This window comes from Sitophilus oryzae, unplaced genomic scaffold (assembly GCF_002938485.1).
Source record: "Sitophilus oryzae breed Bouriz unplaced genomic scaffold, Soryzae_2.0 scaffold_1744_pilon_pilon, whole genome shotgun sequence".
Lineage (NCBI taxonomy): Eukaryota > Metazoa > Arthropoda > Insecta > Coleoptera > Curculionidae > Sitophilus > Sitophilus oryzae.
Genome location: NW_022146440.1, coordinates 1487423 through 1500849, shown reverse-complemented (window position 1 = coordinate 1500849; position 13427 = coordinate 1487423). Strand labels below are relative to the sequence as shown.

General features: G+C 30.7%; 1 protein-coding gene across 1 annotated transcript in view; it reads right to left on the bottom strand.

Moving 5' to 3' along the window:
* LOC115881895 (probable GPI-anchored adhesin-like protein PGA55) overlaps window positions 1-13427 on the bottom strand; it is a 222833-nt gene that overhangs the window by 21675 nt on the left and 187731 nt on the right. Inside the window, exon 4 of the mRNA XM_030899617.1 lies at window positions 9365-9448. Coding sequence (XP_030755477.1) covers window positions 9365-9448 — 84 coding nt within the window. The remainder of the gene's footprint in view (window positions 1-9364; window positions 9449-13427) is intronic.

The following is a 13427-nucleotide window of genomic DNA, read 5'->3' as shown; positions in this document are numbered from 1 at the left end:
TAAGTGTTTATTAATAAAATAGTTTGTTTTATTAATGTTGTTTATTCCTATGGAATATTACAAATTTGTATTTGTACATAAGTTATATTGATAAATATAATAATAAATGCGGGAAGTTTCTTGAAGCTTGAAAGTAAGAAATAGTTCTTTTTTATATTTTTTGGTATGTCGTGTTTTGTTCTTGTTTGTTTTATATTAACATATATCGTTTTTTTTTAAATAAAATAACTCGGTTAGATTTTCTCAATTTGGTTGGTTTATAAGTTTTTTTCACAATATTTTGAAGTAATCACTTGTCACTCAAATTTTAAATATATTTATTTTCTGCTATGCGTTCCAATTGTACCAACTTATTTCTTTGTAAAATAAAATAAACTACTTTGAAATTAAAATGACAGACACATCTATCACTGTCAAGGATCTTGTCGTTGGACAGACTATATGTATAACGTGATGTCTAGTACCATTTTAGACGCAAAATAAATAATACAATTTATTCTTTCCGTGTATTTAAGAATAAATAATGAACTATTTTACATGTAGGTTGTCACGCGTTTTGGTCTTAGCTCGGCTCTTAAATTTAAAAAAAAATAGAAAAAAAAATTTAGAAAAAAAAGTAAAAAAATACGAAAAAAAATTATTAAGTTAGCGATTAAAAAAAATAAATATTTATGGAATTTGCAGAGTTCTAGTCGCGAACAAATTTATGCCCTAGCTCAGAAAATTCGAAGAGTAGGGGCGGATAAGAGCGCCACTGACTGTAGATTAAAAAATAGATTATAGACAAAAAGAAACTATGTCAGCAGTATTAAATTTACAAAAAAAATTAAATAGAGAAAAAAAATGAAATATTATTTTATCAACAGAATTGTGTATGTGAAAATGTATTCTAATTATATTATAATGTTAAGAAAAAAATTATCTACTATCAGTATTTGTAGGCACCATCAAAATTTAATTCGTGAAATAGAAAAAAATAAAAATTGAATTGTACGATTGTACGATATCAAATAGTTGAAAATCTTCTAAATTAACATCTGACTTGGGCAGACACCGTCGGCTGTCAACTGTCAACCGTCGACTGTCAACTCCTCCAGAAAAGTAAAATGGATACTAGCAAAAAAAACTGCTCCAACATAAAAAAAATGGTTTAGAGAAAATGTCTTCAACACAGAAGAAACTTCTTCGGCCCACACAAAAAAAAACTTCCTCGGCCCAGACAAAAAACCCTACCGAGAAATAATATTATAGTTTCTTCATAGTACGAGATACCATAAAAAAAATAGTTTTTTTAAAGAAGAAAAAAAGTGGAAAGAAATGTATTAATTTAAAAAAAATAGGCTTTAACTGCTAACTCAGGGTTTTCAATGAATCTTCAGGTGGTTAAAATTAGTTCTTCCCCTGGATGGAATGGGGTGCTCGATGAGAAAAAAAGGCGGGCTGCTTGGTTGACCCACGTCAGCTTTTTGAGGTGAAAATCCCGTCACCGGTAAACTGTAGCACCGTCCAAAAAAACAAAAGACAAGATAGGATGCTGCAGTAATTTTTGAGGCACACTCGAAAATCCCCACAAGGGTAAAAATCAAAAACTTGACAAAATACCGAGAGGCCTCTGTACCTCACATTAGCTGAAAGTAAAGTGACCAAACCAAGGTAGTTCCAAGAAAAACGAAAACCTTTTTTTGCGACAAAGAAATAGCCAGATAAAAACACTCGTAAAAACACGAGCCCTTGATAAAATATGAATTGCCAACCATGAGCTAAATAAAACATGAAAAAAAAGTTATATATTAAAGGAAAATAAAGTTAATATCAATAATTTATATAATTAATAGAATAAACAAAGTTAACGAGATTAATGAAAGTTATATAGAAATTTGCTTATGAAAACATTCAAAAATTAATAAATAATGACAGTCTAGAGATATTGCGCATGACACACTTGCCGGATCGATAACGATATTTTAAAGACAATTATGCTTAGAAAATTTTACTTAGAAATTAAAATAGAGCAGCATAAATTTAATGAGTTTAACTAAGTGACAATAGGCTCAATAATTACTGTTGATTAAATAAAATACAAAAATATATAATCAGTTTCTTAAAGTAAATTTTGGGTTGCCTAATAGTTAATGTTAATAAAAATATAAATAAATATTTGACGTTTCAATTCAAAAATTTCTAACCTACGTATTTAGTAAATAAACAGAATTAACGGCCGAAAGAATTATTTTATATATTTCGGCTAAAATAAGTATTAAATTGTATTAAATCGAACTAGTATATTGCGCTGCAAAAAAAGTGTTATTAAATGTGAAATATGTTTAGTTAAAAATAAGAATGGAATAATTACTTTTGTTGACATGTAAGTACTATTTATGTATTCTTGGTTTACTAAATTGTACTGATCGATATTTCAAACTAATAATAATATCAACTAGCGTTAAATTATTGAGAAAAATAAATAAAATAGTCTAGTGAAATTTTGGCACGTTACAAGGTCCTAAGACAGAGAGGGCCCGCGGAAGCTGGTGCTCGGCTGGCAATCGCCACCTTGACTATATGGCCAGTCCGACTCTGGATATGTATGTTTTTGGTGAAATACAATAACATATAAAAGAGGTGATTTTTTTATTTAATACCATCAGGGATAATAATACAAACAACATCCACGGATCAATTTGGATAAAAAAGTGATTATAAAAAATTGATTCATAAAAACCAGACTTTATAAAAGTAATTCTTTAAATGGGAATATCCAATTTACTGCGCGGCAAAAAAAGTAGAAGTCTGCAAATTGAAACCGGAAACTCATTTGGTTTTAATCGATAGTTTTCTAAACCCTGTCTATAATACGCGGGAGAAGTTTTTCATTAAAAAAAACTCGCTTCTGATCTCCATAATTTTAAACTTGAAAGGATGTTAATTGAATTTACCAACTTTCCAGTAAAGTTGCTAAAAATACGTTTAACACCGTGACATAAGCAAATTAGTTCACATTTTGAAATGTTTTTAAGGAAATAAAACCGATTTAGATGTAGGTGTTGTATTATAAATATTATTTTTAAATTATTTTTATTTAAACAGGGTATACCGGGAACTTGAACTTCGGCCTTAGATACAGAATGGTGAAGTGCAATGTCTGGTCTGTTTTGTTATATGGTGTGGAAGCATGGACACTGAAGGTAGCAACAATAAACCGAAAAGCCTTCGAAATGTTGACCCTACGACGAATGCTAAGATGCCCTGGGTCGACCGTGTGAGGAATGAAGACTCAGAAGAGGTGGTCTAGAACAACGTGAAGTTTTCGAAATCATCAAGAAGGAAAATAGTCTATTTGGGACACATACGTGGAGAACGCTATCACTTTCAGCGTCTGATTCTCCAAGGTAAAATAGAGGGGGGGCAAAGGGGAATAGGCCGGAGGAAGCTATCCTGGCTGAGAAATATTCGTCACTGGACAGGCATAGAGGACTTCCAAGCACTCCAAGTCACTGCAATTAATACTCATGATCAGTATGACATCGGTATTGATTGACGTATTTAATTAGATTACACTTTTGATTTTTAAATGATACCTTCAGTATTTTTTTACTTTATTTGACAGAAAATGACATTTTGAATAGGATGACATATCATATATCAAGTTTTGACATTTCCAATTAAGAAAAGATAAGCTTCATTCAGAACCTCCCAATTAGTGGAATAAATTAGTGGTTTCAATTGCACTTTATACTTTTTAGTTTACGATCATTCGCAATGTCTAAAAAACACAATTAAAATTAATAAAATATCCTAGCAATAGCTTGCGGTAGTCTGTTGTATCCATAGAGAAAGCATAATATTTAACTTATAAAACAATAAACTTTTGATTTCTAACCAAAATTTTTCTTGACGGATGATAATCAAAGGCCAAAATGACATTCCTCGCAAATTTTGAAGTATAATTAGTGGAAAAGTCAAAAGTTTGTTAACTTTTTCCAATAATTGAAAATTACTACCACTAATTATGACGTTCTGAATGCTTACATTAAAATTAGGTGAACAAACTTCTACAACTAATTGAAACTAATTTATTCCACTGATTTCGAGGTTCTGAATGAAGCTATATCATTTAAAATTTCAATTTAGAGTGAAAAACATAGACAAACAAATAAAAAGAGACTGGCAAATTAAATGGCAAAGAGAGGAACAACGTTCCCGTAGCGCAACTCAGAACGCAAAACTTCGTTGTATTTATGTTGATCTCCGCGTTGATCAGCGTCTATTGCGCCCACTATCTCATTCTAATATAACAAGAGAGAAAGAAGCAGCCATATAAAACATAATTTCTAAATAGAAATTAGAACCACTGCCGTTCTTTAAAAGATCAGCCTGAGGGCGGACTTTTGTTTACTTCATCAGCTGTACATACTTAGATATTGGGTTAGATTCCGTTTCATATTTTGTCGGTTGATTTTTGGTTTTAACTCTTTGATTTTTGGTATTATTTATTATTGTAGTGCAAAAAACTAATTATTTTGGTGTTTAAGTGACATAAACTACTACCAGATTTATGGTCACTCTCGGTTACGCATAAAAAAATGGAAAAATTGAAAAAGTACACGTTGTGTAAGTGATTTAACCTAAAAGTGCCCATACATTTTTTACTCATCGTGATACAACGATGTGTTTTTTAAGACTTTAACAATTCATCAATAAAGCTTAAGTAGAGTGTGTTTTTGGTGCTATGCCTCATCTTTGTTGTGTTCCTGGTGGAAAGGATAGTTATACTAGGCAGCCTAAAGTGTCCGGAAGAGCAAGAAAAGTGGGGAGTTATAAATCAAGAGAATTCTATTGAAAATATCTTTAATAAATTTAAAATAATATTCTCCCATAATGGTATTAATGAAAACTGGACAATTATGTTTATTTTATTCATATTGTGGAATCTCCACTCCAAGTGTTGTTGGTTCAGCTTAGATAGATTCAAACACGTAAGTAGGTATTAAGGCTGATTCATGGTACACCGGGCCGTACCCGAGCCGGGCACGTTCCGTAAAGTAGACACGGTAGTAGAAGCTCGGCCCGTGCTCGGCTTAGCATGAATGCATAGGTATAAATACCATTTGACAATGTTTGGCCGTGCCTTCACCGTCGCACGGCCCCGGCCCGTCAGCCTTTATGATCTAGGGAAAAATAAAGAATATGTGTATTAAAGATCATGAAAAAGATTATTATTTTGAGTTCAAATTTTAAAAAAGATTTTTGTAAAGACAAGACTGATACAGTTTAAAAGAAGAATGTGTTTTTGTTTGATAATATATAATGTATGTCAAGCATAACATATATTTGTTCAGTAATTTTAATGAATAGTGTTGATTATTTATAATACCAAATTAATATCAAATATTTAAGTGATGGCTGAATACAATATGAATAAAATAAAAATAAAATTGGTATATTTGCATGCCAATACAAAATTAAGTTTTAAGAATAAAGGTGTTACTAAAAATACTAAGAAATTCATATTTTTTTGTTTTGAATTAGTCTAATGTCATTTACATTTTAATGTAAGAATTATACCGTATCATCAGAAAAAAATCGGCGTCTAGTTGGTTTGGAAATGAACATCGATGACATTCCCCTAAATAACTGTACACATAAAATAATTAACTAGAATTTTACAATCTTGGAAAATTTGATATTCTTGAACCTTGTTTCTAAATATTCTAAATTTTTGATTTTCTTGGGGATTTAGGTTCGGGGAAAACACTGATTAAGTTTTCATTTGGTTTTCAATATTTTTATTTGGTTTAAAAAAAACGTTTCTGGCTAACATTATAGCCTTTATCAGTGTTGTGTCATATGAAGAAAAATAGTGTCAATATAATCCAAAAATCACATATAAAATATTCACACCACGCACATAATGTATGTTTACTGCGTACCCATAGTCAATGTAGATAATTTTTAGTGTTAAAGTAATAATTTTAAAAATATGTGGTCATCTTTTGATAAGTTTATATTAGTTTATTAATTGCAGTTAACATTATGAGGTGTGAATTATATTGCATATGTAATTTTTTGGACTATATTCGACACTATTTTCCCATATGACACAACAACACTGGATGAAGGCTATAGTTAGCTGAAAAAGGTATTTTTTAAAAACCAAATAAAAATAATGAAACCTAAATGAAAAACTTTCTAAATCAGCGTTTTTCCTGAACCTAAAAATCCCAAGAAAATCAAAAAATTTTAGAATAATTTTGTTATACTCGAAATGCCAACTGATCTTCATTTCATAGCCATCGCTGGCCTTTTTTAGATAATATTGTATTATTTGTAAACGCATAATTTTTCGAACATTGATACTTGCAAAATATACATATAAAAATTTTGTGAATGCAAATAATAATACATCACTATTAGCAGATATTGAATGTTTTTGTTAAATTAGATCGATTTTCAAACCCCAAAATATAAAATATATTTACATTTTACCCATTATCTTATGTACCTATACATTATTTGTATATTGTAAAACATTTGCTGCATTTGTATGGTTCATAGTTTATTTGCCAAAGTATTTATTACTACAAATAGGTATATATGTTGTAATTATTAACTGTATATTATGTATATTTAATGTAAACTATATCATTTTTAAAATACAAACCAAAAATCTGAGGAATAATTATGTTTTCCATGTATTCTACAACATATTTATTAATCCGTTATATCTAACTAGCCTGACGTATTAAATCTCGCCCGTAGGCTGATCTTTTAATAGAAGGCACTGTTAGAACAATCGCCTTTCGTTTTCGTCATCATGACAACCAAGATGACAACATCATGACAATTCGTCATGTTTGTTAATTTTTCTTTTGGTGATTTAGCTTTTTTTCTAAACTCTCCATTTTATTGACTTATGAATATGGATAGGGAACAAATTCCTTTGTTCCATATAGGTATTTATATTTTGTTACTTATAATTTTAGGTTATACTAATTGTTATTTTATTTGCTGCAGGAGCCAGTATCATCTATTTTTTATATGTATTGGTGCCCCCTTTCTCTCTGATAGATATGTTAAAGACACCCGATAAAATAAAAGTAAGTAGTTATATTTATCATCTTATTAAGAAAAAGTAGAAGTAGTAGTGTCAAAAAAATTTCGAACCTCTCTTAACATAACAAATTAATACAATTAATTTTTTTCATTTTTTGGGTAGGTAGTATATAGCTGGTTTACAGTAACCAGAAACTTTATTAATACACCTATTTTACTTTTGTTTTAGGATTAAAACTGGACTTGATATGGTTCAGGATCATGATTCTCGTAAAGTCTTCTTTGCTTGGATATTCACTTTGTTATTACAATTAGGCAGTTTTTTCGAAAATGAGATTTTTAATGCCCTTTAAAAAAATTGGCCGATCGTTTCCTGCAACAGTCAGTTCTTCTGCATTTAAAATTGGCAGATGGGTGGAATAAACACTGATATTTTTTGTTATTATATTATAAAAAGTTTATTTATTTTTATGTATAAATAAATATGTTTATAAAACAGTACAATTTTTGCTTTTTTTATAATTTCCCTTAGTAGTATTCTTTCGTTCTGAAAGAAACTGCAAATTTTCACTTACACTGATTTATTCCCTACACCACGTTCCCTTTACGTGGTATAGGGAATAAATCAGTTTAAGTGAAAATTTTCAGTTTCAGAATGAAAGAATACTACTATAATGGCTAATTTCAATTTTCCGCCAGCCAGAATGTGCGATAATGTTTAACGATACGTTTTATACCTATTTCTTTCTTTTTCATATGAAGCACACATAATAAAGAAAGATAGCAATAAAGGCGTATGTCCTGCCATGGTCCTGCTAATTGGTTTCAAAATTGTTATTCTGAGTTGCGCTACGGGAACGCGGTCCTTTACCATGGGATTTGTCAGTCTCTTTTTATTTGTTTGTCTATGGTGAAAAACCATTAATTTTTAATTGAAGATCTTTGGTGGAAAATAGATTTGATGAGTGTCTTTCCTGGCCGGTTAAAAATATCCAAATAGTATTTTTAATCATAACTCAGTTTTTTTAGTGGAACGAGGGTAGCTCATTAGCATATTTGGAAATATATATAAACATCTATAAGATATATTTTATATTGTGATATTAAAATTCTTATAAAACGTAGGTAAAACAATTAAATGAACCGTGCACAATTAAAAGGCGCTCATTTTATAAAGCAGTTAGTTCGTATAACAGTTCTATAAAGAATGTATGAAACTCTTATAAAATTGTTTTATACAGCTTTATGCAATTACTATAAAATGTTTTTTTTAATGCATTATTATAGCAGTTAAAAAGTATTTTATTTTGCAAAAAAACAATATTAAAACCATTTTTTCAAATGTTATGAATTAAAACTATTTTGAGAAAATGCATTCTTCATAAAAAATTTTGCTTGTTGTAAAATGGTTAAACGCGTTTATACTTTTCCAAATTTCCATACATAGTTTTAGAAAAAAATAAAAAAAACATGAAAATATGGTCCTATAAAAATCAAAAGCCGTTTGCTAATATTAATTCATATATATTCATCATAGTTATGTGATAAATACTTCGCATTTTCGCTCTCTTCTACTTACTTACTAGATTGCCATAGCGATTCACTCCTAGGCATGTGATCGCCGACCCAAGGTTGCGCTTGCCAGTGTGGTATAATAGAAAATATAGTAACTACAATATTACAAGTGGAGTAGCTGCTTAAACACCATTTTCAATTTTCTAGTGCAAGCCTTTTTTTAAATAAATCTATAAAACTATGAATTTGGTACCCTATATAACTAAATAACTTTGCAGAGAAATATCACATCTACAAATAATTTTTTATGACAAACACGACATTGTTTTTAAAGAAGCAATCACCTTCAAAATGTTTTTGTTCTTGTATTCATTGACATCCTGCGGATTAAAAAATGTACTACATCCACACAGTTTACCTAAATACCAGGTGTTTTCAAAAGTGGCTCACAACTTTTCTAATTTTTCAGATAAAAAAACAGGATTTGATATGTGAGCATACAACATAAATGAGGATTGATTCAATTGGTTTCGTTCACTGTCTGTTTCACCGGAACTTTTGTTTTAATACAATAGCATTAATATAATAGCATTTATTTTGCAACAGTTTTTGATGTATTTCCCAAAGAAATGCAAATACGTCTAAACTAACGATATTTGATTGAGAAAAAATTCCGTTTCTGTATTCGTATTTATGTATTTTTCTCTTTATGCATTTCTCTTTATATTTCACGATAGAAAATTTTGATATCTCATTCATACTCGATTACCCAAATTTAACGAAACGTTTTCCTTACCTTGGGCTTGATTTCCTTCGTTTTCTGGCTCGATATCCGGCGGATACACTTCCCTCACCATTCGAATCGATCTTTTCATGATGCCTGAAAAAAGAAAAATATACAGTCATCAATAACCCCTTTTACATAATCAAGAGCTTTTCGATATTCGCTGTGTTGCAAATGTACAGGGTGGCTCAAATTCGACGCTTTTAAATGGAAACACCCTTTTCTATAGGAGATAGAAGATATTCTATAGAAGACGAAAACTAATATCGGTGTCTGGAGCTCAATTTTCATCAAAAACATGATGGTGAAAACTGCACATCAATATCTGTTATCATTTCGGAGTTACGGGGTGTTTTTCAAAAATGTGCATTTTTAACAAATCGCTGTAACTTTTTTGCTATGGAAAATTTTGTATTTCTATGAAAACATTTCCAAAGCACCTTTTTACGTAGAATTTAATTGTTTTAGTATAATTTATTTAAAATTAATAATTTAAGAGTTATCAACAGAAAAATTGATTTTTTATTTGGGACACCCTCTATATTTTTAATTAACCGAAAAGAATTTAAAATTACCTTTCCAAAAATATAGCACACTTGATATTTTGTTATAATCCCCTTCGAAATACAGAATTTTTAAAAGTTCGCCACTTTCAACTAGTAAGCTTTGGACCCCTTATTGATGATATGCCCTTAATGGAACTCGAAAACATATTTTTCCAGCAAGACGACGCACCGCCTCTGAACGCTGAAGTTATCAACAAATTTTTGCAGCCAATTTCAAGAATAATTGAATAGCTAACCAAGATCCCAGCCGTTGGCCGTCGAGGCCGCCTGACTTAGTGCCCATGGATCTAATCCTACGGATATATTTGCGGAAGAATAAATGTTCTGTATTCTTCCGTATAATCTAGACAAGAATTAGAAATACTTAGCAGTTATGAGAGGGTATCTTTCACCCCTACTGAGTTAATGAATTCCGCGAGAAATGTTCACAAACTGCCCCGTCTGTCCATAACAGAAGACGGTCGCGTTCGATATGCCTGTAGCAAAATCTCATGTCTTGGTTTGCTATTTATTTTTATTGTTATTAGATATAGTATAAATGTGTTGATGTTGGTTAAATATATTTTAAATTGTTATAAAATTCTGCATCTCTCATAGCAAATCTTATTTTCGTTTTAATTGATGCTCACAGCTAGAATTTTTTTTTCATTACAGCCGGTGCCGTTCAAAGCCTACTTATCTAAAGCGGGCAAATTTTTATATACTCTATATCTCGAAGAGGAATCGAGCAAAATATCAAGTGTGTTATATTTTTGGAAAGGTAATTTTAAATTATTTTCAATAAATTAAAAATATACAGGGTGTCCAATATAAAAAATTAAATTTTCTGTTGATAATTCTTAAATTATTAATTTTAAAAAAAATATACTTAAACCATTAAATTCTACGTAAAAAGGTGCTTTGGAAATGTTTGCATAAAAATACAAAATTTTCCATAGCAAAAAAGTTACAACGATTTGTTAAAAATGCATATTTTTGAAAAACACCCCGTAACTCGGAAACGGTAACAGATATCGATATGCGGTTTTCACCATCATGTTTTTGACAAAAGTTGAGTTCCAGACACCGATATTAGTTTTTGTCTATCTCGTATAGAAAAGGGTGTTTCCATTTAAAAGCGTCAAATTTGACCCACCCTGTACAGTTACGCGTTTTCTATTAAAATTTACCGGAACATTCAATTATAAAAATTTAAACGTTTATTTGTTGAGATAAATTGGCCATTAGAATAGTTTTTGTCGTTGTTTATTAAATTAACATATAACTATATTATTATATTTTTTTTTGAAAAGCTTGTAAGAAGAATTAATTTCCTGACAAATAGACAGCGTATACATTGTGATTCACGGCCATGGCACGTTAGACGTTTATGAAGAACAGCTCCATCTGTCTAAATTATTTTCAGCATTACAGTGTTGCCGCTTCAAACTAAAAGTGGTAGTAGTGGGTATTTTTGTTATTTTAAATGGTACACCCGGTATATTCCCCATACAGCATATTCCCTATACAGCATATCAAATCACATTTACGATGTGTTTACATTATTAGATGTAGACACAGGGTGACACAATTCCCCCGATGTAATTATGCAACGTTTACACATTGTAGTTCAACACGTATGCACAAAGGTTAAACGTCCGCTTCACAATGTAGCCACAGTATAGCATTTATGTACACATAAAGTAAGGGATACACAGTGTGCCGTAGGATACAGAGTGCTTGTGTATTACGTTTAAACTATGTTTACACATTGCAGTTGTGTCTACTGCGTGTATACGTATGTATTTTGCTTCGTATATACATCTTGTGCTAGATAAAACTACTTCTTATGAACGAATTTAGGAAATAATACAAGTTTTGATGCCTAACTCTTCGTTCTTTTTAAGAAATATTTATTCAATGATACCAATTATATCTTTTTAGAACGAAAATTAGGAATGCAAAACTTTGTATTTTCCAAAAGTATCTCGATCGTAAGTTCAAGAGAAGCAGCCTTAAAATTGTTCCATTTGTTTTGTATTAAATGTACTATTTTTCTTCCATAAAATGGATTAAGTGGTTAAAAAATAAAATTCTTATATTTCTTTATATCATGGAACGCAATAGCGCAAATAACACAATAATAATAATTATATTTACACTGCAGAAACCAGAAGTAAGAAAACACTGTAAAAGAACAGAATTTGTATCAAAATGTATTAAAAATATAAGTACCTAGTATAACAACATACTAAAATGGTAAACACTGGTATATCGCCACGATTTGATGGACCTCGTTTCATTTTCTTCTCCTCTTTTCCCTCCAAGTAGTTGGTTTATTAGCATACTCATTCATCGAGCACTCTGTTGGACTTTGTTGTATTTTATTTCCAGATTAACAATCTCACCCTTAAATTTTATATGAAACTGATTATTGAATATTAAACATATCTGTATATCGATCCATCAATAACTTACCGAATATCAGTGTCAGAAGTTCTTTGAAGTGTTTAAATCTTTCTTTCTCTGGTCCATTTAGATTTTCATTATTTCCAAGTTAAAAAAAATTATATTGCAGAGCTAACTCAGCTAACCTCTTTATCATTATACGAGAATATTTGGAATTTTCATTCATTGGAGTCAAAATTTGGTAATTGGGTATCGAATAAGGGAAGAGTCGCTGCTATAATATTAATAATACTCTTAGGAAGGTGTAACAAGGTAATTAAAAACTTGTACTTACCTTAAAATCTCTTTTAAACTACACACAAACAGAACATTTATATAGAGCTTCCGAATGATAAAACAATAATGGCTGCTAGCACATACCACTCCTAGAAAGGAGAAAGGAAAGGGACACATAAGATACACTTGGTCGGTGTGTCTACGCTGACGCTATCCGCGCATGTGCACACCTTCATTTCATGCTAGAATGTAGACACAACAGTACACTATTACAAAGTGTCTATATAGATATTTATATTATGTGTATACGTCATATTTTTACAAGGTGTGTACTATAGGCACAACCAAACACCAGTACACCTCATCACTGAGTGCGCCGAGACGACAACCATTCGTGCCATGAATTTTGGTACGACTGATATTGGAGATGGAGAACTACCCTCTATAAAACCGTCCCAGATACTGGCTTTTGTCAAAGCCCTGGAACTGTATGATGAGTTATGATTCAAGAAAGGGGGACACAATGGATCTGTAAGGTCGAAGTGATTAACCCCCCTCCCACTCATTCTAATTCTAATTCTACTATAGGCACAACTATGATACGAAGTATCACACATATACATATGACTTATACAATGTATGTCTCATATACCGACGTCAGATTTCATCATTTTAATAATTATTTGTTACGTTACAAAAAACTCTTTAGAATCTTGCATACGGTACTTGCATAGACCGTGCATACGGTATACAACTAGTAAACACTGTATCACACAATTCTGTCAATATAAACCTGCGTGTATCTCATATGATATGTTAGAACTAGGTGAACACTTAGGTTTACT